This window comes from Pan paniscus, chromosome 14, assembly GCF_029289425.2.
Source record: "Pan paniscus chromosome 14, NHGRI_mPanPan1-v2.0_pri, whole genome shotgun sequence".
Taxonomy (NCBI): domain Eukaryota; kingdom Metazoa; phylum Chordata; class Mammalia; order Primates; family Hominidae; genus Pan; species Pan paniscus.
In genome coordinates, this window is record NC_073263.2 from 97,326,472 (window position 1) to 97,349,971 (window position 23,500).

Consider the following 23,500-nt stretch of genomic DNA (forward strand, 5'->3'; position numbering starts at 1 on the left):
TTTTAAATACTCAGTGGTCATTTATTATATAACTTAAACTCATTCAATACATTAAATACCTGTTTTAAATAATTACAATTTTTTAAAATTAAAGAATATGTCACTGATCTTAATGAGACTTCCAAATCGTCTCAGCAGGGGCTCCACACTTCCCCAGCAGGCGGCAGGTTTCCTGTCATGCTTTCGCCTTCCTTCTCATATACACCAGTGCTAGAGTTCGTCATGTGTCAAAACTATAAGGGAGAAAAGTTTATTTAGCTCCTGGCATCTTAAACATAAAATTATCTTAAATATTACTTACATATGATGAGGAAGCACCGGTACTGACTGAGGATCCTTTATTTGCTAGTTCAGTACCTATGTGCTTCATTACGCAACACGAGAATAGCTCTTTGTACACTGTGATGTCTATTATATTGTCTCATAACTACTGGTCTTTCTACCCACCTAGAATGTGAGCTCCCATGAGTCTATGAGGACAAGGAACATACCTTACTTATCTTTGTTATCTTTAGGATCTAGCATCCTGCCTGGCAGATAAGAGGTCTTGAAGAATACTAACAGATTATTCACTGTGAATACAGTATTCTACCCTTAATGTAATGGAACAACAGAAAGCAGAGGACATATTAATATGTAGTCATCATCTAAGATGGGAGGACACAGCACTCTGACATAGACATAAGTACTACATAAATGCAAGCACAATTCTGATGAGACTCTCAGAGAACAAAATGGTCTCTTCTGCATCACTGAGCTGTCACATACCAACTGATGTAAATCACTGAGAACTCAATATTTTCAGGCAGAAATTAAATAAAATACAATTTAAATGCATGCTGTTCCACAATTCAAGATGGCAGACTATATTTCTTCACTAAATTCTACTGGAAAGATAATAAATATAAAAAGGAAAAACAATAATGAGAACGAGGGAAGTGGTTACAAGACACTTGTTGGGGCAAAGTTACCAATGAATTTCAAGAAATGGGAAACAGGGATAGACTGCATGAAACAACTTCATCCCAGGATACACAGCTGAAACGATGAGTTGGCTTTCCTGATGGAGGAGGCTGGACGAGGCTATAACAAACGCCAGTGGACAGTGAGTCACACAGTGAGGCTATCAAGTAAAGCACCGTCCGTGGAAAATCTGTGCCTGTCAGCTCCCCACCCACTCTCATTCTTCTGAATCCAAAAGAGAAACTGACAGCCTGGTATTAGCTATCGTTTTTTGTTTGTTTGTTTTGTTGTTTATTTTTTGAGACGGAGTCTCACTCAGTCGCCCAGGCTGGAGTGCGGTGGTGTGATCTCAGTTCACTGCAAGCTCCGCCTTCCGGGTTCACGCCCTTCTCCTGCCTCAGCCTCCCCAGCAGCTGGGACTACAGGCGCCCGCCACCATGCCCGGCTAATTTTTTTGTATTTTTAGTAGAGACGGGGTTTCACCGTGTTAGCCAGGATGGTCTCGATCTCCTGACCTCGTGATCCGCCCGTCTTGGCCTCCCAAAGTGCTGGGATTACAGGCGTAAGCCACTGTGCCCAGCCGACAGCCTGGTATCTATTCTAAGATAAAAAGTGGAAGTCTATTCTTGAAAGAAAATTGAACAATTGTGAGAGAGAGAGACAAAGAGGGAGAAATAAAGGGTGGGAGAGAGGGGGAAAGAGGTTTTTGGTTTATTTATTTATTTTTTTTGGAGACGAAGTTTCACTCTTGTTGCCCAGATTGGAGTATAATGGCATGATCTCAGCTCACCGCAACCTCCACCTCCCGGGTTCAAGCAATTCTCCTGCCTCAGCCTCCTGAGTAGCTGGGATTACAGGCATGCGCCACCACGCCTGGCTAATTTTGTATGTTTAGTAGAGATGGAGTTTCTCCATGTTGGTCAGGCTGGTCTCAAACTCCTGACCTCAGGTGATCCACCCGCCTTGGCCTCCCAAAGTGCTGGGATTACAGGTGTGAGTCACTGTGCCCGGCCGAAAAGAGGTATTTTTATATGAGTGTCTGCTCTTGAGTAAAGCACCCTCATTTGGGCTTTTGGGGTGGTGTATAGGATGGGCTTTGATCTGTTCCATGACCATACACCTAGAAGGAGGCCTGCCAGTTGTACGCCATGGGTTAGTTAGTAATTAACCCTCCCATTTGGGGAAGGCTCTCGGAGAAACACATTTAAACCCTGGCAGAGGAAACCCACACCAGTTATTATATTGATCAATCTAATATTTCATTCTTAAATATATACAAACAGCCAAAGATCTCCAGGTTTTTGAGGAAGACCAGTAACAAAAGAAAAAAGGGCCAAGATGAATACGTAAGACAGCTTAAACAAAAAGGAACTGAAAAGAACTAAAGCAATATTCAAAACAGTTCTAATTGGTATTTCAGGGGATATTAGAAAAAATCCGCGAAACCATAAAACAAGAACAAAATGAAATTAAAAAGAAGCAAGCAGGGAAAAGAAAGATCTGTTAGAAATTAAGAAGTGATTACCCCTCTAAAATAAATGAATAGAAAGATTGAAGATAATGTCAAATAATTTTTTCAGAACACAAATGAAAGGAAAAGATATACAAGAGAAAATATAAGTACAAAAGATCTATAGGACTAAGAAGATAATTCTATTTACAGTAGCATCAAAAGGATCACAATAATTAGGAATAAACCTAATCTAGGAGGTGATACATGTGTATACTGAAAATAACAAAAAATTGCTGAAAGAAATGAAAGAAGACACAAATAAATGGAAAGACATTCCACGTTCATGAGCTGGAAATTTAATATTAAGATGTCTATACTACCCAAAGCAATCTACAGATTCATATTCAACAAAATCCCTATAAAAACCCCAATGATGCTTTTTATAGAAATAGGAAAATTCATCCTGAAATTCATACAGAATCACAAGGGATGCTGAAAATATTATGAAAAAGAATGAAGTTGGCAGATTCACATTTCCTGATTTTATAACATATTACAAAGCTTCAGTAATGAAAACAGTATGGTCCCAGCATAAAGACAAATAGCCCAATGGAATAGAGAGCCCAGAAATAAACTCTTGTGTATATGATCAATTCATCTTTGATAAGGATGCCAAGAATACTCAGTGGGAAAATAACAGTCTCTTTCATAAATGGAGTTGGGCAAACTGGATATCTACACATAAAAGAATAAAGCTGGACTCCTATCTTACATGACATATGAAAATTAACTAAAAATGGATTAAAAACCTAAATATAAGACCTGAAATTATAAAACTCCTGAGGAACACATAGGGAAAAATCTTCATGACACTGACATGGCAATGACTTCTTACATATGACACCAAAAATATAACAAAAGTAAAAATAGATAGATGGGATTATATTAAACCTAAAAACCTTTGTGTATCAAATGACACCATCAACAGAGTGGAAAGGTAACCTAGCAAATCAGAGAAAATATCTGCAAATCATGTATCTGATAAGCCATTAATATTTACAATATATAAAGAAACCCTGCAACTCAAAAACAAAAAATCAAATAACCTGATTAAAAAATGGACAAAGAACTTGAATATACATTTCTTCAAAGATGATATACAAATAGTCAGCAAACATAAGAAAATATGCTCAATATCACTAATCATTAGAGAAATGCATAACAAAACCACAATGAAATTATTACCTCAGACCCATTAGTATGACTGCTATAAAAAAAAAAAAAAAAACCCAGAAAATAAGAAGTGTTGGTGAGGATATGGAGAAACTGGAACTCTTTTGCACTGTTGATGGGAGTGTAAAATAATGCAACTGCTATGAAAAATAGAGGTTCCTTAAATATTCATATGATTTGGCAATCCTATTTCTGGATATATATATCCAAAATAATGGAAAGCGGGGTCTCAAAGAGATAAACACACACATGTCCATAGCTGCATTACTCACAGTAGCCAAAAGGTGAAAGCAAACCAAATGTCCATCGATGGATGAATGGGTAAACAAAATGTGGCAATATATATATACAATGGGATTTTATCCAGTCTTTTAAAAGGGAAGGAAATTCTGTCACATGTTACAACATGAATAAATCTTGACAATATTATGCTGAGTGAAATCAGCCAGTCACAAAAAAAATAAATACTATATTATCCCACTTATATAAAGTATCTAGAGTAGTCAAATTCATAGAGTAGAATGATGTTTGCCGGGGCAGGGAGAGAGGGGGAAGGGGAACTGTTAATGAGTATAGAGTTTCAGATTTGCAACATGAAAAAGTTCTGGAGTTCTATTTCAAAACAATGTGAATATACTTAACATTACTGAACTTAAAAATGGTTAAAACAGTAAATCTTGTTACGTGATTTTTTTAACCACAATGAAAAAATACATAAAAATGGTATAGGATTGAACCAAGAGGTATAAAAATCCAACTAGTTAGAATCCTGGACAAAGAGAACAGAGATAAGGGGGAAAGAGATTATTTAAAAACAAACAAACAAACAAACAAAAAAACACAGTGGAAAAAAAAAAGTCCAAGGCTAAACAAAGACAGGAGTCATTAAACACACAAGTAGACAAATTTATGGGATGCAATAAAAAAAGTGATCAGGGAAACTTATAGCTGTAAACACTAACATCAAAAAAGAAAAAAGATGTCAATTCAGCAACCCGACTTTGTAGCTTCAGGAGCTGTATGTAGCTGGTCAGGCAGGAATATGGGTAGCCTGGGCATCAGATTTATGGTTGATATCTGAAGTGGGGCAGTCCTGCAGGCTGGGCCCTTAATCTGTGGGGTCTGAAGGTTAACTCCAGGAGTTAATGTCAGAGTTGAAATGAATTACTGGAGATCCAGCTGGTGTCCAGTGAATTGGAGAATTGGTGTTAGAAAAACATCATATATTTGTTGTCAGGAAGAAAGAACATCAGATGGCAGTACTACTCAAAGTGATCTACATATCTGATGCAATCCCTATCAAAACCCCAATGACACTTTTTGCAGAAATAGAAAAACCTAAAATTCATATGAAATCTTGAGGGACCTTAATAGCCAAAACAATTTTAAAAAGAAAAAAAATTGGACTCACTGATTTCAAAACTTACTACAAAGCTACAGTAATTAAAACAGTATGGTACTGGAATAAGAAGAGACATATAGACTAACGGAATAGAGAGCCCAGAAATAAATCCTTGCATATATGATCAAATGATTCTGACAAGGGTGTTCAGACCATTCAATGGGGAAATGACAGTCTCTCTAACAAATTGTGCTGGGACAACTAGATAGCCACATGCCAAAGAATGAAGTTGGACTCCTACTTCATACCATATTTAAAAATTAAAGATAGATTTAAAAATCTAAGTATAAGACCTAAAACTATAGAGCTCTTAGAAGAAAATATACATGGAAATCTTTGTGAATTGGATTGGGCAATACAGTTGACCCCTGAATAACATGGGGGTTAGGGACACTAAACCCCTGCACAGTTGAAAATCCACATATAACTTTTGACTCTTTAAAAACTTTACTAATAGCCTACTGTTGACTGGAAGCCTTAGAGATAACATAAACAGTTAACATATTTTGTATATGTATTATATACTGTATTCTTACAATAAAGGAAGCTAGAGAAAATGTTAAGAAAATCATAAGAGAAAATATACCTTACTATTCGTTAAGTGGAAGTGGGTCATCAGAAAGGTCTTCATCCTCATTGTCTTCACATTCCGTAGGCTAAAGAAGAGGAGTTGTTAGTTTGGTCTTGCTGTCTCACGTGGCAGAAGTGGAAGAGGTGGAGGAGGTAGAAGGGGAGGCAGGAGAGGCAGGCACACTCAGTGTAACTTCACAGAAATACCTTGTAATTTGTCTGATTTTTTTGTTATTTCTCTAAAATCCTTCTTCTGCTGTTTGCTTTAGTTTCAGTCTCCATATCATAGAGGGATCCATGTCATAAAAAGCAAAAGCAGTCTTTAATAATTGGAACTCTTCTGCCAATTGTCTAATGTCAATTTGTTTTCCAGCACTGCTTCTATGTCTTCTTCCTCATTGTCTGGCACTGGTTCAGAAGCACTCATCTCCATCAAGTCATCTTCTGTTAATTCTTCTGGTGTGGTGTCTTCTAGCTCTTTAATTTCTTCAAGAAATCCGTATCTTGAAACCCTCAGCCCTCACCGTTTTTTTTTTTTTTTTTTTTTTTTTTTTGCCGTATTCACAATCTCATGATTTCCTTGGTTAGCTTTGTCGTAAATCCTGTGAAGTCATGCACAACATCTGGACAGTTTTCTCCAGCAGGAATGTATTGCTTGGGGCTTGATAACTTTCATGGCTTTTTCTATAACAATGATGGTATTTTCAATATTATCTTCCTTCCAGACTTTCATGTTCTATCAGGGTTCTCTTCCACAGCACTGACAATCTTTTCCAAAGAGTACTTTGTGTAACAAGGCTTAAAGGTCCTTATGACACCCTGATCTAGAGGCTGAATTACAGATGTTGAGTTTGGGGGCCGATAGACACCTCCAGTGTTGAACTCATGGAGTTCTGGGTGGCCAGAGAGCATTGCCCAATATCAAAAGAACTTTAAAAGGCAGTCCCTTACAGGCAACATACTTCCTGATCTCAGGGACCAAAGCATTGACGGAACCAATGCAGAGAAAGGGTTCTTGTTGCCCAGACATTCTGTTGTACAACCAAAAGACTGGCAGCTGGTATTTATCTTTATCTTCAAGGCTTGGGGGTTAGCAGCTTTATAGATAAGAATATTACTGATCTTAAGGCCAACTGCATTTGTATAAAATAATAGAGATAGCCTATCTCTTCCTGCAAATCCTGGTTTTCATTTCTCTTCCTTACAAATAAATGTCCTTTGTGGCATTTTTTTTTCTACAAACAGGGAAATTTCATCTTCATTAAAAACCTGTTGAGGCAGATAATCCTTTCTCCTCAGTGATTTTCTTTTTTTTTCTTTCATAATTGAGATTTTATTGGTTGGGTCGAGGATCAGCACACAGACATTTCAATTTGTACACAATTCTTCACATACGTACCAAAAATCTAAAAAGCCATGTATTGCAAATTCTTTGTAAAGTTACTATAGTGACTTTCCAGCTTAATATCCGGAGGCAAAATTTCCTTAAGAGGCTATCATGTACCAATATCTTCACATGTTGATAAGCTGTTAAATATGTCCTACCAATTCATAACTGAATAGCATGTACACTACATACTCAAATTTTCATTCACAGCACATTCACAAAGTTATTGGAAAAACAGGACTATCACAACTAAATATGTTACAGAGTGCATACAATTCAGACAGGGAAATCCACGAATATGGAGTGGTTTTCTTTAGGAAACAATTCTACTAAAAAACAACATGGGAACAGAAGTAATTTAAGATGTTTAAGACATTCAGTACAGGACCGTGACTCCATATTGCTGTTTAGTATGCTTTGTATTATAGGATATAAAAACTAACCCCCCATCTATGGAATGTTAACCTGACACCTAAGATAGTCAAAACCTCCTATAATTCAATATCTCACATTATTTTCTGGTTGTACCCAAAAATAAACTGGTGAATGATTTACCTCTTTTTAAAAAAAGCATTTACACTTAAAAAATGGGATGAGGTGGGATTCCTTCCTTCTTCAAAATGTTTCTAGAGCTACTAAAAAACTTGCATTTACAAAATAGTTGATAAAAATATTCCTCTGAATTGTACAAGAAGGGAGACAGGAACCACTGATAAGACATGGTATAGGATATTAATCAGACTTGGCTTCTTTCTCTCTAGCTTCATTGGAGGCTGAACTCTCCTCGGTTTTTGTTTCTCCATTTTCTGCAGGCAAATCTTCTTTACTTTCTTGATTAGCCACTTCAGCCCGTTTTCCCTTTGCTCCTCCTTTCCCTTTTGTTTGCACGTTCTGTCTGGAGATTTATCCTTTCCTGCTGCCTTTTCTGGCTTAGTTTCCACTTTTGCAGGGGCAGGTTTAGCTGACAAGTGTGCAGATCTCCTGAGTTACTCCTTCGCTGTCCCTTCGGTGGAGCTGACCTTCCTCTTGGCATCCTAGCAGCAGGGAGGGTGTGTGCCAAGTGCCTGCAGACTGCAGCCTCTCCGCAGCCTCAGCACACTGAGAGAGACCCTTAGCAAAGCTGGGCTGCCTGGCTGCTGCCTCTTGGTTGGCAGAAGCTGCTTCTCCTATTATCTTGACTTTTAAAAACCAAACCTCATTCTAAAATTATCAAACCATCCTTTGCTGGCATTAAATTCTCCAGTTTTAGATCCTGCACCTTACTTTTGCTTTAAGTTGTCACATAATGACTTTTCTTTTTCTTGAATTATATTAGTCTACAGGTAAGCCTTTCTTACAGTAATCCTGCACCCACATAAAAGCTGCATTTTTAATATGAGATAAATAGGTATTTTGCAAGAATTATAAAGTTTTGGTGCCTGCTGACACAGCTGCAGTGACAACTTCACAAAATTTTCATTTCTTTTTTCAATGGTCCTTACACTGGATACATTTATCTTGAAATGGATAACCACATGTGATGACCTCAATCTGTTGTACATATCAAGCAATTCAACTTCTTTTTGTAATATCATGGCTTTTTTCTCTGCTTCTTGGGAGCACTTTCGGCATCACCAGTGATAATCCATGACTTCATTTGTGTCCCATGGTATTATTCAAGTTTTATGGTATTGCACTAAACACGGTATGAACTGCTCATGTGGAAATGATTAGTGTTTTAAGCAGATACACCACTTGAGCTCACTCCAACAGCAACAGGAGGTGGCTACGATATTATTACAGTAGCATAGTATATACTACAGTTAATTTTATGTTTGTTTATATTTCTCAACTGCCTATGATGCCATGTATGGTCTGTGTTTGTGTGCATACATTTATCAATTTTAACTTTTAATAATAGACTTGTGGATATTTTATACAGTAAATAATAAAACAGACTAGTATCTACATATGTTTTATGCATTCATGACATACCTAGCTTTTTAGTCTTTTCAATATTTCTAGGCTACATGGTTCTTCTGCAAGTTTTTTCAAATTGTTGCAAATATCCAAAAATTTTTCCAATATGTTTGTTGAAAAAAATCTACAGATAGGTGGACCTGTGCAGTTCAAACCTGTGTTGTTAAAGGGTCAAATGTAGTTTCTTAGCTATAGTACCAAAAACACAAGCAAGGAAAGACAAAAAAACCTGAGTATCAAAAATATAAACATTTGTACCACAAAGGACATCATCAAGAAAATGAAAAGACAACCAAAGATGGGGAAAAATTTTATAAATCACACCTGGTAAGGTACTTGTATCTAAAATATACAAAGAACTCTTACAAATACACAACAAAAAGAAAACACAATTCAAAAATGGGCAAAGGATCTCAATAGATATTTCTCTAAAAAAGATATACAGACCGCCAATAAGCACACAATAAGATGGTGAACATCATTTGCCATCAGGGAAATGCAAATCAAAACCACAGTGAGATACTACTTCTCAGCCACTATGATATTTTTAATCAAAAAGACATAACAAGTATTGACAAGGATGTAGGGGGATTAGAATCCTCATATACCTCTGGTGGAAATGTAAAATACAGCCAGTGGTTTTGGAAAACAGTCTGACAGTTCCTCAAGTGGTTAAACATAGAGTTACCATATGACCCAGTGATTTCACTAAGTATAAACCCAAGGAAAATGAAAACATAATATCCACTTAAAACCTGTATATAAATATTCATAGGAATATATTTTAACAGCATAATGCTAAGTGAAATAAGCCAGTTACTAATTATGACACTGGACAATCCTATCCATGTGAAATCTCTAGGCAAATCTGTGGAGACAGAAGTAGATTCGTAGTACTTTATAGATCAGTTGTTCAGGGTCAGGGAGATAGGGAAATTAGGGGGTGAGCTAAAGAGGACAGGATTTCTTTATGGGGTAGTGAATATGTTCTAATTTTGATTGCTGTGATGGATGCACAACTCTATGAATATACTAAAAGCCATTGAACTATACACTTTGAATTAGTGAATTGTAAAGTATGTGAATTACATAACAAAGCGGTAGATAATTGTTTAAAATGCAAATAGAAACAATGTAATATGGGATTAATAATATATAATAGTAAAATGCATTATAACAATAGCATAAGAGAAAAGAGGAAAAAACAGAAGTATAAGGTTGCAAGGTTCCTACACTATATATGAAACAAAGTAATATAATTTAAGGCTGACTATAGTGTGTTAGAGACATATATTCTAAACTGTAGAGAAACTTCATTAAAAAATAAAGATAGTATGGCTAATAAAATAATACTGGAGATAAAATGGAATTTGAAGAAAAAAACCCAAAACAAGGCAGAAAAAGAAGGAAAAAAGGCATAAGGAGCACAGATCAAACAGAAAAATAGGAAATGGCTTCTTTAAATCCAATCATATCCATAATTACAATAAATGTAATGCTTTAAATGAAAGGTTAGCAAACTTTTACTGTAAAAAGGCAGATAATAAATATTTTTAGTTGTGGACTGTGTAATCTCCACCAAAACTATGCAACTGCCACTGCAGCACAAAATAGCCACAGACAATACATGAATGAATGAGCAAATCTATGTTCCAATGAAATTTTAGAAACACTAGAAATTTGGATATAATTTTCATGTACCACAAGTTATTACTCTTTTGATTTTTTCCAACCATTTAAAAATGTAAAAACAATTCTTAGGAGCTGTATAAAAGCAGATTTACCCACAGAACACCCTTGTATAAATTGGCCCACCCTTGTATAAATACTACAGTGACAAGCAGTCTTTAAGATTGGATAAAAAGACCCAACTATATGCTCTCTGCAAGAAACCCACCCTTATATACTAACAGATTTTAAGTAAAAGGATAAAAAATACACTATGCAAACATTAAAAACACAAAAGCTTGAGGGTCTATATAAACATCAGATAATGCGGTCTCCAGAATGAGAGATTGCAGGCTAATTATATAGTTTGAATTTTTGTCCCCATCTATATCTCATATTGAATTGAGTTGTAGTTCCCAGTGCTGGAGGTGGGGGCTTGGTGGGAGGTGGTTTGGCTCTTGGTGGCAGTCTTTCATGGCTTGGTGCTGTCTTTGCGATAGTGAGTTCTCATAAGATCTGGTTGTTTAAAAGTGTGTGGTACACTGTACCCACCTTACTCTCTCTCATCCTGCTCCTGCTTTCACCATGTGATATGCCTGCTCCCACTTCACCTTCGCTACCAGTAGAAGCTCCCTGAGGCCTCCCCCATTTATGAGGTAGTGAAAATGTTCTAAAGCTGATTGCCGTGATGGATGCACAACTCCGTGAATACCCTAAAAGTGATTGAACTATACATTTTGATCGGTGAATTGTATAGTATGTGAATTATATCTCCCCAGAACCCAAGTGATGTTGGCACCATGCTTGTACAGCCTGAGAACCATGAAGCATAAATCTCTTAATAAATCACCCAGTCTCAGGTATTTTTTATGGTAGTGCAAGAATGGCCTAATACAGAAAATTGGTACCAAGGAGTGGGACACTGCTATAAAGATACCTGAAAGATACAACTTTGGAATTGGGTAATAGCAGAGGCTGGAAGAGTTTGGAGGGCTCAAAAGAAAATAGGAAGATAAAGGAAAGTTTGGAACATCTCAGAGATTGGTTAATGGTTGTGACCAAAATACTGATAGTGATATGGACAGTGAAGTGAGGTCTCAGATGGAAATGAGGAACTGGCTGGGAACTGGAGCAAAGTCATACATGTTATGCTTTAGCAAAGAACTTGGCTGCATTCTGTTTGTGCCCTAGGGATCTGTGGAAGTTTGACTTCAAAGTGATGATTTAGGGTATCTGGTAGAAGAAATTTCTAAGCAGTAAAGTATTTAATATGTGTCCTGGCTGTTTCTAGCAAGCTATGCTCAGATGTGGGAGTAAAGAAATGATTTAAAGTTGGAACTTTTAAAAGGGAAGCAGGGTGTAAAAGTGGAAAATTTGCAGCCTGGCCATGTAGAAAATAAAAGCTTGTTTTCAAAGGAAGAATCCAAGCAGGCTGTGGAGCAACCACTTGCTAGAGATATTCGCATAACCAAAAGTGAGCCAAGAGCTAACATCCAAGACAATGAGAAAAAGTCCTCAAAGGCATTTCAGAGACCTTTGCAGCAGCCCTTCCCATTACAGGCCCAGAGACCTAGAAGGGAAGAATGGTTTCATGGTCCAGGCCCAGGGTCCTGCTGCCCTGCACAGCCTCAAGACACTGTTTTCCTCATTCTGACCACTCTGGCTCCAGCATCGGCTAAAGGAGCCCCAGATATAGCTCAGGCTGCTACTTCAGAGGGTGCAAGCCATTAGCCTTAGTGGCTGGCATGTGGTGTTAAGCCTGTAGGCATGCAGAGTGCAAGAGTGAATGAGGCTTGGCAGCCACCGTCTAGATTTCAGAGAATGTATTAAAAAAAAGTCTGGGTATCTAGGCAGAAGCCTGCTGCAAGGGTAGAGTCTTAGAGAGAACCTCTACTAGGGAAGTATGGAGTGAAAAAGTGGGATTGTACCCCCCACAGAGAGTCCCCACTGGGGTACTGCCTAGTAGAGCTATGAGAAGAGGGCCACTGTCCTCCAGAGCCCAAAACAGTAGATCCACTGGCAGCTTGCACCTTCAGTGTGGAAAAGCTGTAGGCACTCAACTCTAGCCTGTGAGAGTAGCCTCGGGGGTTGAACACTGCAAGGCCACAGGGGTGGAACTGCTCAAGGCTTTGGGAGCCCACCCTTCATATCAGTGTACCTGGATGTGGGACATGGAGTCAGAGGAGATTATTTCAGAGCTTTATGATTTAATGACTGCCCTGCTGGGTTTTGGACCTGTGTGGGCCTGTAGCCCCTTTCTTTTGGCCAATTTTTTCCTTTTGGAAGAGGAATGTTTATCCAATGCTTACATCTCCTTTGTATCTTCGAAGTAACTAACTTGTTTTTTATTTTACAGGCTCATAGGCGGAAGGGATTTGCCTCAGATCTCATGTCCTTCTCACATTATAAAATACAATCATGCCTTCCCAATAGTCTCCTAAAGTCTTAACTCATTCCAGCATTAACTCAAAACTCCAAAGTCCAAAATCTCATCTGAGGCAATCTCCTTTGACTTCAACTCATTCTATTAGACAAGCATTACTTTGACATTAACAACAGATAAAGGCATTAAGAAAATTATAGAACAATATCCTCCATGAACACAGATGCAAAAATCTTTAAGAAAATTTCAGGAAATTAAAACCAGCAATATATAAAGAGGATCCTCCATCATAGCCAAGTAGACTTTATCTCAGAAATACAAGGTTGATTAAACACTGTAATGTCAATCAGTATAATTTATATATTAACTACAAGAGAAAAGCCATATGATCATCTCAACAGATATTGAAAAAGCATTTGACATACTCAAGTATCAATTTATGATTAAAACTCCCAGTAAACTAGGAATAAAAGGAAACTTTTACAGCCTGATAAAGGACATCTATGAAGACCCAAAGCTAGCATCATACATAATGGTCTAAAACTAAATGCCTTCTCACTAAGATGAAAAACAGGCATGGAAGGGTATCTGTTCTCAACTCAGAGGCCCTTGCCAGACCAGCACAACAAGAAAAATAAATAAAACACATTACTATGAAGACTGGAAAGGAAAAAGTAAAACTAGTTTTATTTGCTGAAGATATGATCCACTGTGAAGACAATCCTGTGAACTCTACAACTATAACAGGACCCATTATGAACAAATTCCTAAGAACTCTACTAGAACTAATAAGTGAGTATAGCAAAGCCACAGGACATAAGTCCAATATACAAAAATTAATTGTATTTCTATGTATTAGCAACCAACAAGAAATTTAAAAATACCATTTATATTAGCATTCAGTTATAAAATTCTTAGTAAAATATGTACACTGCAAACTAAAACTCTGATAGGAGTAATTAAAGACCAAAATAAATCAAGAAACATATCATATTTATGAATTGGAAGCTCAACATAATCAACACATTAATCTTCACCAAACTGATTTAAAACAAGAGTTGCAATCAAAATCTCAGTGGGCTTTTTTTGTTTTCCAAAGAAATTCAAAATCCAAAACTTAAAAAAGAGCAAAAATCTTGAATAGGCACTTTGCAAAAAAACTTATAATATACAGATGGCCAATAAGCACAATGATATGGTTTGGATCTGTGTCCTCACCAAATCTCATCCCCAGTGTTGGAGGTGGGAGGGTATAATTCCCTGGTAGGAGGTAACTGGACCACGGGGGCAGAGTCCTCATGAATGGGTTAGCAGCATCCCCTCGGTGCTCTTCTTGTGATAGTGAGTGAGTTAGTGTGAGATCTGGTTGTTTAAAAGTGTGTGGCACCTTCCCCTTCTCTCTCGTGGTCCTGTTCCTCCAATGTAAGACACCTGCTCCTGCTTTGCCTTTCACCATGAATAAAAGCTCCTTGAGGCTTCCCCAGAAGCAGATGCTGCCATGCTTCTTGTAGAGCCTGTGGAACCACACGAGCCAATTAAACCTCTTTTCTTTATAAATTACCCAGTCTCAGGTATTTCTTAATGGCAGTGTAAGAACGAACTAATATTATAATTAGTCTGTAGGGAAATGTAAACTGAAACTACAACAATATATCACTACGCATCCATTAAATTAAGAGAGTGATGATATCAAATGTTAGTGAGGAAGTACAGCAATTGGAACTCTCATATGTTGTTGGTTAGAATGTTACAACCACTTTGGAAAACAGCTTCTCAGCCTCTTAGGTTAAATACAAGCTTTCCATATGACCCAACACCCCCATACTACTAGGTATTTATAGAAGAGAAATGAAAACATATGGTCCAGACTAAGACTAATAATAGCCCCAAACTGGAAATAACCCAAAGGTTCATCAAATAGAAAGGATAAGCATAGAATAGTATATCTATACAATGGAATAGCATTCAAGAATAAAAAGGAATAATCTACTGATATATTCAACAACATGATAAGTCTTTGGTTTCAATTTTGTGAATTCAAACAAAAGAATATATACTTATTCAATGTATGGCACTGGAGGAAAGGCACAACTGTTACAACAGAAAGCAGCTTAGTGATTGTAAGAGTTGGGTGTGGAAAGGAAGGTTCTGCCACAAAGGTGAATTGCAGAGCTGCATGAGGTAAGGAAAATGTTCTACATCTTGATTGTGATGGTGGTTACATGACTGTATATATTATTAAAAAGTCACTAAACTGGGCTGGGCACAGTGGCTCATGCCTGTAATCCCAGCACTTTGGGAGGCCAAGGCAGGTGGATCACTTGAGGTCAGGAGTTCGAGACCAGCCTGGCCAACATGGCGAAACCCCCTCTCTACTAAAAATACAAAAATTATCCAGGCATGTTGGCACATGCTTGTAATCCTAGCTACTTTGAGAAGCTGAGACACAGGAATCGCTTGAACCCGGGAGGTGGAGGTTGCAGTGAGCTGAGATCACACCATTGCATTCCAGGCTGGATAGCAAAGCAAGACTACGTCTCAAAAAAAAAGTCACTAAACTGTATGCTTAAAATTGGTGAATCTTATACCTCAGTAAAGATTAATAAAAACAAACAAAAAATCAAAGTGTAACATAAGATCACAAACATTCTGGTATAATCAGTAAGTATAAGGGTAACAACTCAAAAGTTAGAAACATTTATACTCAGATTAAAAGGAAAGACCACGTGCAGTGCCTCAGGCCTGTAATCCCAGCACTTTGCAGGGCTGAGGTAGGCAGATTGCTTCAGGCCAGGAGTTGGAGACCAGCCTGGACAACATAGCAAGACCCTGTCCCTACAGGAGAAACAAAATTAGCTGGGCATGGTGGCACATGCCTGTGGTCCCAGATACTTGGGAGGCTGAGGTGGCAGGATTGCTTGAGCCCAGGAGTTTGAGGCTGCAGTGAGCTATGATTGCCACTGCATTCCAGCTTGGGCAACAGAGTGGCAGCCTGTCTCTAAAACACAAAATAAAAACATTGGAAGGAAAAAAACCACAATGTAAGTATAAAAAATATATACCTAAAACTTACGAATGTTGAAAATAAAAGGCTGAAAGAAGACATGCAAAAGCAAATTCAAAAAAATTCTAAAAATTCTAAAAGCAAATTCTAAAAAATAGCAAAGATTATAACATTAGAAGCTTCATTAAAGAAAAAAGCCATGATGAAAAACTTAAATTCTAAGAGGGAGCAATATTACAGATGACATTCATTGCCCATCATGAAATTAAACTAGAAATTGATACCAAAATTAGGAGAAAACCCACTACTATAGGAAATTAAAATGAAAACAACAACTTCTCTTTGAACCAAATGAAAAATTAAATCCAAACTATATTATAAATATTATAATAAAAGTCTAGTATTTATCAGAATCAGAACCTGGGAGAAAAATGCATAGCACCAAAAATACCCTGGCCAGGCACTCATGCCTATTATCCCAACGTTTTGGGAGGCCAAGGCGGGAGGATGGCTTGAGCCAGGGAGTTCCAGAACAGCCCTGGGCAATGCAGTGAGCCCTCGTCTCTACTGAAAACAACAATAATAAATTAGCTGGGAGCAATGGTGCACGCCTGTAGTCCCAGCTACTCAGGAGGCTGAGGCTGGAAAATTGCTTGAGCCCAGGAGATCGAGGACGCAATGAGCCATGACTGTGCACTACATGCAAGCCTGGGAGGCAGTGTGAGACCCTGTCTCAAAAAAGAAAAGAAAATCTTTGCATTGACATCTGTTTCCAGAACAACATGGCAGCAGCTTATTTGTGAATTGTCCCTCTTTCTTGTTGTTAATAATATATAACAACAAGAAGAAAACAAAACAAAATCCACAAACAACATTTCAACAAAACTAAGAAACAGAAAACCTGCAAACTCAAAATTGTGGTTAAGTACTGCTGAAAACAGAGTTGTACAGCAGAACTGGATGGGAAGTTGCAAAGGTACTATGGAAGAGAAACATGTTAAGGGAAAGGTGGTCTGACAGGTGCTCAGAAGTCTCTAGCATCTTCCAGAAGAGCAAGAGCCTGTTACTGAGAGGGAGTGCCTGTGAGTGTGATGTAGCTTGAACAAGGCAGGACTGATTACTGGGGAGGCAGAGAGAGAAAGCTAATCAAGGCTCAGGCTGCGGGTACAGAGGGGGAAGATCTCACAAAATACCAGCTATAGTGGTGTCACCTGGGATGGCAAGAGGAGGGATTTATGAAACAGAGACCTGCAGGAAGAAGCCTTCCTCAACCAGGCTAGGACTTGAGAGCCAGAGCTGCGGACACATGGAAGAGTTACCTCTAGGCCTTTCCCACAGCAGTAGTAGAGAAAACACTAAACTACAAAGCTGAAACAACCATGACCCATTATATATTACCTTCCCTAGGATCCTCCTGTGCTCCAAGTCTAGGAAACTCTTTCATTCAAAAATTCATTCAAAATACTATGAGAAATAAAAAATAGGCTAACATTCACACAGTTAATGAAAACTTACCCCAAAATCACACAAAGTAGATGAAAATTATAACTTAAGATTCCAAGATGAGCTAAAAAGTTTTTAAATACTGATAATATATTACCTTTCTTGGTTTTTCCCTTTATTATACTCTTGAATATGTTTAAGCTTCTATTACATTTGTCAACTTTCAACATCACTTGACTGCCAGTTATTACAAATAGAGTAGTAAGCAAGTTTATTCTTCTGTCTACTTTTTCTCCCCTTTCTATTTTTTGCTGTTGTATTATTCCTGCCTTATTAGACTGTCTAACATTTATTTATATACCATTGTTATCCTTACATCTATCTTTGATTTAGTCACTGCTCACCACCAAAATAAATAAGCTTATGGAAGCCCTAAAAGCATAATGAATAAAATAGACCTTATATATACACACACACACACATATACATGTATACATATGTATGTGTGTATGTAATAGTATATATGTATATATGTATGTATATATCTATACTTTGGTAAAGAGAATGCATCTTCTCTTTAAGAACTCATGAAACATTCATAAAAACTGGTATTAGGCCACAAAGAAAACAACAATAGATTGTAAAAGGAAGAAATAATACAGACAATATTATTTGATCTCAATACAATTACAATAGAAATAACAAAATCAGAAAACATAAAGGCTCTTTCACATAGGAAAAAATCAGTCTTCATTATACAACTCTTAGGTCAAAGGGGTAGAACCAACTAAAACTGAGCTAACACAATGTAGAAAAACAGGAGAAAAATAAGAGAAAGCATGAATGTACAAAATAAGGAACGAAATAGGCCGGATGTGGTGGCCCATGCCTGTAATCCCAGCACTTTGGGAGGCCAAGGTGGGCAGATCACTTGAGGCCAGGAGTTCAAGACCAGCTTGACCTACATGGCAAAACCTCATCTCTACTAAAAATACAAAAATTAGCCAGGCATGGTGGCACACACTTATAATCTCACCTAGTCGGAAGACTGAGGCACAAGAATCACTTGAACCTCGGAGGCAGAGTTTGAGCTGAGACTGCACCACTGCACTCCAGCCTGTGTGACAGAGTGAAACTGTCTCAAAAAAAAAAAAAAAAAAAAAGAAGAAAATAAACAAGAAACACAGACTTTTTTTTTTAAAGGGAATACTTTTTATGACACTATAGAATATATCCAATATAAATCTTTTTCTTGGAAAACATAATTTGCCAAAACTGACTCCAGAAGCTATATAAAGCCTGAACAGATTAATTTCCACAGAAGAAGCAGAGAAAGCAGTCTACTCCCCTAAAAAGCCCCATGTCCCACTGCTATGTAAACTGTTCCAGAGCACAAAAAAGGAATACAAAGCTCCTAATTCTTTTTATGAAGTGGTGGTAACTTTGGTAACAATAGAAAAATTAATATTAAAACCTGAAAAAATTGCACAAAAGAGCTCTACAGTTTTCATCTATGAATATTGAGGCAAAAATATTTAGACATTAGAGACAAGACTACCAGCACATATAAGAATAATAGGTCATGACCAAGTGAAGTTTATTCTTTTTTAAAATTTTTATTTCAATAGCTTTTGGGGTACAAGTGGTTTTCGGTTACTTGGATGAATTCCATAGCGGTGAATTCTCAGATTTTAGTGTACCTGTCACCTGAGCAGTGTACATTGTATCTAATATGCAGTCTTTTATCCCTCACTCCCTTTTCCCTCCCTCCGCCTCAAGCCCCCAAAGTCCATTATATCACTGTACATCTTTGTGTCCTCACAGTTTAGCTCTCACTTATAAATGAGAACATACGGTATTTGACTTTCCATTCCGGAATTACTTCACTTAGAATAATGGCCACCCAGTTGCTATAAAATACATTATTTTGTTCCTTACTAGTATTTTCATTCCTTTTAGTCCAGGGGATATATATATCATGTTTTCTTTATCTACTCATTGGTTAAGGCATTTAAGTTGGTTCTTTGCAATTGTGAAATGTGCTGCTACAAACGTGTGTGCATGTGTCTTTCTCATACAATAACTTCTTTTCCGGTGGGGAGATACCCAGCAGCGGGATTTCTGTATTGAATGGTAGATCTACTTTTAGTTCTTTAAAGAGTCTCCATACTGTTTTCCATAGAGGCTGCACTAATATACAGTCCCAACAGTAGGGTAAAAGTGTTCCCTTTTCACGACATCCATGCCAACATCTATTCATTTCTGACTTTTTCTTCATGGCCATTCTTGCAGGAGTAAGGTGGTATCTCATTGTGGTTTTAACTTGTATTTCCCTGCTGAATAGTAATGTTGGGCATTTTTTCATGTTTGTTGGCCATTTGTGCATCTTCTTTTGACAAATTTCTATTCATGTCCTTTGCCCACGTTTGATGGGATTATTTGTTTTTTTCTTGCTAATTTGAGTTTTTTGTAGATTGTGGATACTAGTCCTTTGTTAGATGCATAGTTCACAAATATTTTCTCCCATTCTGTGGGTTGTAGGTTTAGTCTGATGATTATTTCTTTTGCCATGCAGAAGCTTTTTAATTAGGTCCCATTTATTTATTTTTGTTGCATTTGCTTTTGGAGTCTTGGTCATGAATTCTTTGCCTACGCCAATGTCCAGAAGAGTTTTTCCAGTGTTATTGTCTAAAATGTTTATGGTTACAGATTTAAGTCTTTGATCCATCTTGAGTTAATTTTTGTATAAGGTGAGAAATGGGGATGTGGTTTCATTCTTCTATATGTGGCTTGCAAGTTTTCCCCGCACCATTTATTGAATAGGGTGACCTTTCCCCAGTTTATGTTTTTTAATGCTTTGTCAAAGAACAGTTGGCTGTAAGTATTTGGCTTCATTTCTGTGTTCTCCCTGCTGTTCCATTGGTCTACATGCCTATTTTTATACAAGCATCACGCTGTTTTGCTAACTATAGCCTTGTAGTAGAATTTGAAATCTAGTGATGTGATGCTTCCAGATTTGTTCTTTTTGTTTAGGATTGCTTTAGCTATTCAGGCTCTTTTTTTGGTTCCATGTGAATTTTAGGATTGTTTTTCCTAGTTCTGTGAAAAATGATAGGGTATTTGGATGGGAATTGCATTGAATCTGTAGGTTGCATTGGGCAGTATGGTCATTTTCACAATATTGATTATTTCCACAGCATGTGTTTTCATTTGTGTCATCTATGATGATTTCTTTCAGCAGTTTTCCTCGTACGGATCTTTAACCTCCTTGGTTAGGTATATGCCCAGGTATTTTCTTTTCTTTGCAGCTGTTATAAAAGGGATTGACTTCTTGATTTGCTTCTTAGCTTGGTCATCCTTCGTGTATAGCAGTGCTACTGATTTGTGTGCAGTGACTTTGTAGCCTGAGACTTTACTGAATTAGTTTATCAGAACTAGGATTTTTTTGGATAAGTCTTTAGGGTTTTCTAGGTAGATGGTCATATCACTGGTGAACAGCACTAGTTTGACTTCCTCTTTTCCACTTTGTTATGTCCTTTATTTCTTTTGCTTGCCTAATTGCTCCAGCTAGGACTTCCAGTACTATGCTAATAGTTTGTACATGTAAAGGTGTTCATAGTGGTCTCGAATGATCTTTTGTATTTCTGCAGTATTGTTTGTGATGTCTGTGGTTTCATTTCGAATTGAGCTTATTTGGATTTTCTCTCTTTTTGGTTAATCTCACTAATGATCTATCAATTTTGTTTATCTTTTCAAAGAACCAGCTTCTTGTTTCATTGTTCTTATTTGTTTGTTTCAATTTCATTTAGTTCTGCTCTGATCTTTGTTATTTCTTTTCTTTCAATGGCTTTGGGTTTAGTTTGTTCCTGTTTCTCTAGTTCCTTGAGGTTGTCTATTTGTGCTCTTTCAGACTTTCTGATGTAGGCATTTGATGCTATGACTTTTCCTCTTAGCACTGCTTTTGTTGTATTCCAGAGGTTTTGATAACTTGTGTCACTATTACCATTCATTTCAAAGAATCTTTGAATTTCCATCTTGATTTCATTATTAATCCCCAAATCATTCAGGAGCAGATTATTTAATTTCCATGTATTTATATAGTGTTTACAGTTCCTTTGGGAGCTGATTTCTAATTTTATTCCACTGTTGTCTGAGAAGATACTTGATATGATCTCGACTTTCTTAAATTTATTGAGACTTGTTTTGTGGCCTATGTTGGAGAATGTTCCATGTGCTAAGAAGAATGTATATTCTGCAGTTGTTGGGCAGAATGTTCTGTAAATTTCTGTTAAGTCCATTTGTTTTAGGGTATAGCTTAAGTCCACTGTTTGTTGGCTTTCTGTCTCAATCTATTTAGTGCTGTCAGTGGAGTACTTAAGTCCACCACTATTATTGTGTTGCTATTTTATTTGTTGGGTCTAGTAGTAACTGTTTTATAAATATGAGAGCTCCAGTGTTAGGTGCATATAAATTTAGTATTATAGTATCTTCTTGTTGGATTGATCCTTTTATCATTATATAATGACCTTGTCTTTTTTCACTGCTGATGCCTTAAAGTCTGTTTTGTCTGATATAAGAATAGCTACGCCTGCTTGCTTTGGTTTTCATTTGTGTAGCTTATCTTTTCCATCCCTTTACCTTGAATTTATGTGAATTCTTATATGTTAGTTAAGTCTCCTGAAGAAAGCAGATATTTGGATTGTGATTTTTAAATTCATTCTGCCACTCTATATCTTTTAATTGGAGCATTTAGGCCATTTACATTCAATGTTAATAGAGAAATGAATATGTTCTATTCATCAATATTAGTTGTTACCTAGATAAACTGTTGTTGTTGTTGTTGTTGTTGTGTTAGTTTTACAGGCTCTGTGAGTTTTTTATTTTTTATTTTTTGCTTTTAAGAAGTTCTATTTTAGTGCATGTTGAACTTTTGTTTCAGGATTTAGAACTTCTTTTAGCATTTCCTATAGTGCTTGTTTGGTAGTAGCAAATTCCCTGAGCATGTGTTTCTCTGAAAATGACTTCATTTCTCTTTCGTTTATGAAAGGTTTTAGTTTTACTGGATTTATTCATTTTGCTGGATACAAAATTCTTGACTAACAGTTATTCTGTTTAAGGAGGCTAAAGATAGGACCCCATTTCCCTTCTAGCTTATAAGGTTTCTGCTGAGAAGTCTGCTGTTAGTCGGATAGGTTTTCTCTTATAGATTATTTGATGCTTTTGTCTCACAGCTCTTAGAATTCTTTCCTTCTAGTTGATTTTAGATACCTGACAACTGTGTGCTTCGGTGACGATCTTTTCATAATGAAATTTCTGAGGAGTTCTTTGAGCTTCTTGTATTTGGATATCTAAATCTCTAGCAAGGCCAGGGATGTTTTCCTCAATTATTCCCTCAAATAAGTTTTCCAAACTTCTAGCCTTCTCTTCTTCCTCAGGAACACCAATTATTCTTAGGTTTGGATGTTTTACATAATCCCATATTTCTTAAAGACTTTCTTCATTTCTTTTGATTCCTTTTTATCTTTGTCTTATTGGATTGATCAAAAGCCTATCTTTGAGCTCTAAAATTCTTTTGTCTACATGTTGTAGTCTATTGTTGAACCTTTCCATGGCATTTTATAGTTCCCTAAGCATGTCTTTCATTTCCAGAGTTCTGATTGATTTTTCTTTATATCTCTCTAGAAAATTTTTCATTCATATCCTGAATTTAAAAAAATTTATGTTGGTTTTCACCTTTCTGTGGTATCTCCTTGAGTAGTGTAATAATCGTCTAAATTCTTTATCTGGTATTTCAAAGATTACATCTTGGTTTGGATCCACTGCTGGAGAGACCATGTGATCTTTTTTGGGGGTGTTAAAGAATGCTGTTTTGTCATATTACCAGAATTACTTTTCTGGTTCCTTCTCATTTGGGTATACTATTTCTTCTAATTGTTCTTTATTTTTTATTTGACAGCATTTTTAATTCCTTCTTTCCCCCTTAAGAATGTGAGTTTAATGTTTATTATAGCTTAATTTGGTTATTTGTGCTTTTG

General features: G+C 36.9%; 1 protein-coding gene and 1 pseudogene across 1 annotated transcript in view; both read right to left on the minus strand.

The window, feature by feature from the left end:
* UGGT2 (UDP-glucose glycoprotein glucosyltransferase 2) overlaps window positions 1-23,500 on the minus strand; it is a 251,160-nt gene continuing 227,660 nt past the window's right edge. The window contains exon 39 of the mRNA XM_003832030.4: window positions 1-233. Within this exon, the coding sequence (XP_003832078.1) occupies window positions 211-233 (23 nt within the window). The 3' untranslated portion in view covers window positions 1-210. The remainder of the gene's footprint in view (window positions 234-23,500) is intronic.
* LOC117975660 (non-histone chromosomal protein HMG-14-like) lies at window positions 182-23,300 on the minus strand (annotated as a pseudogene).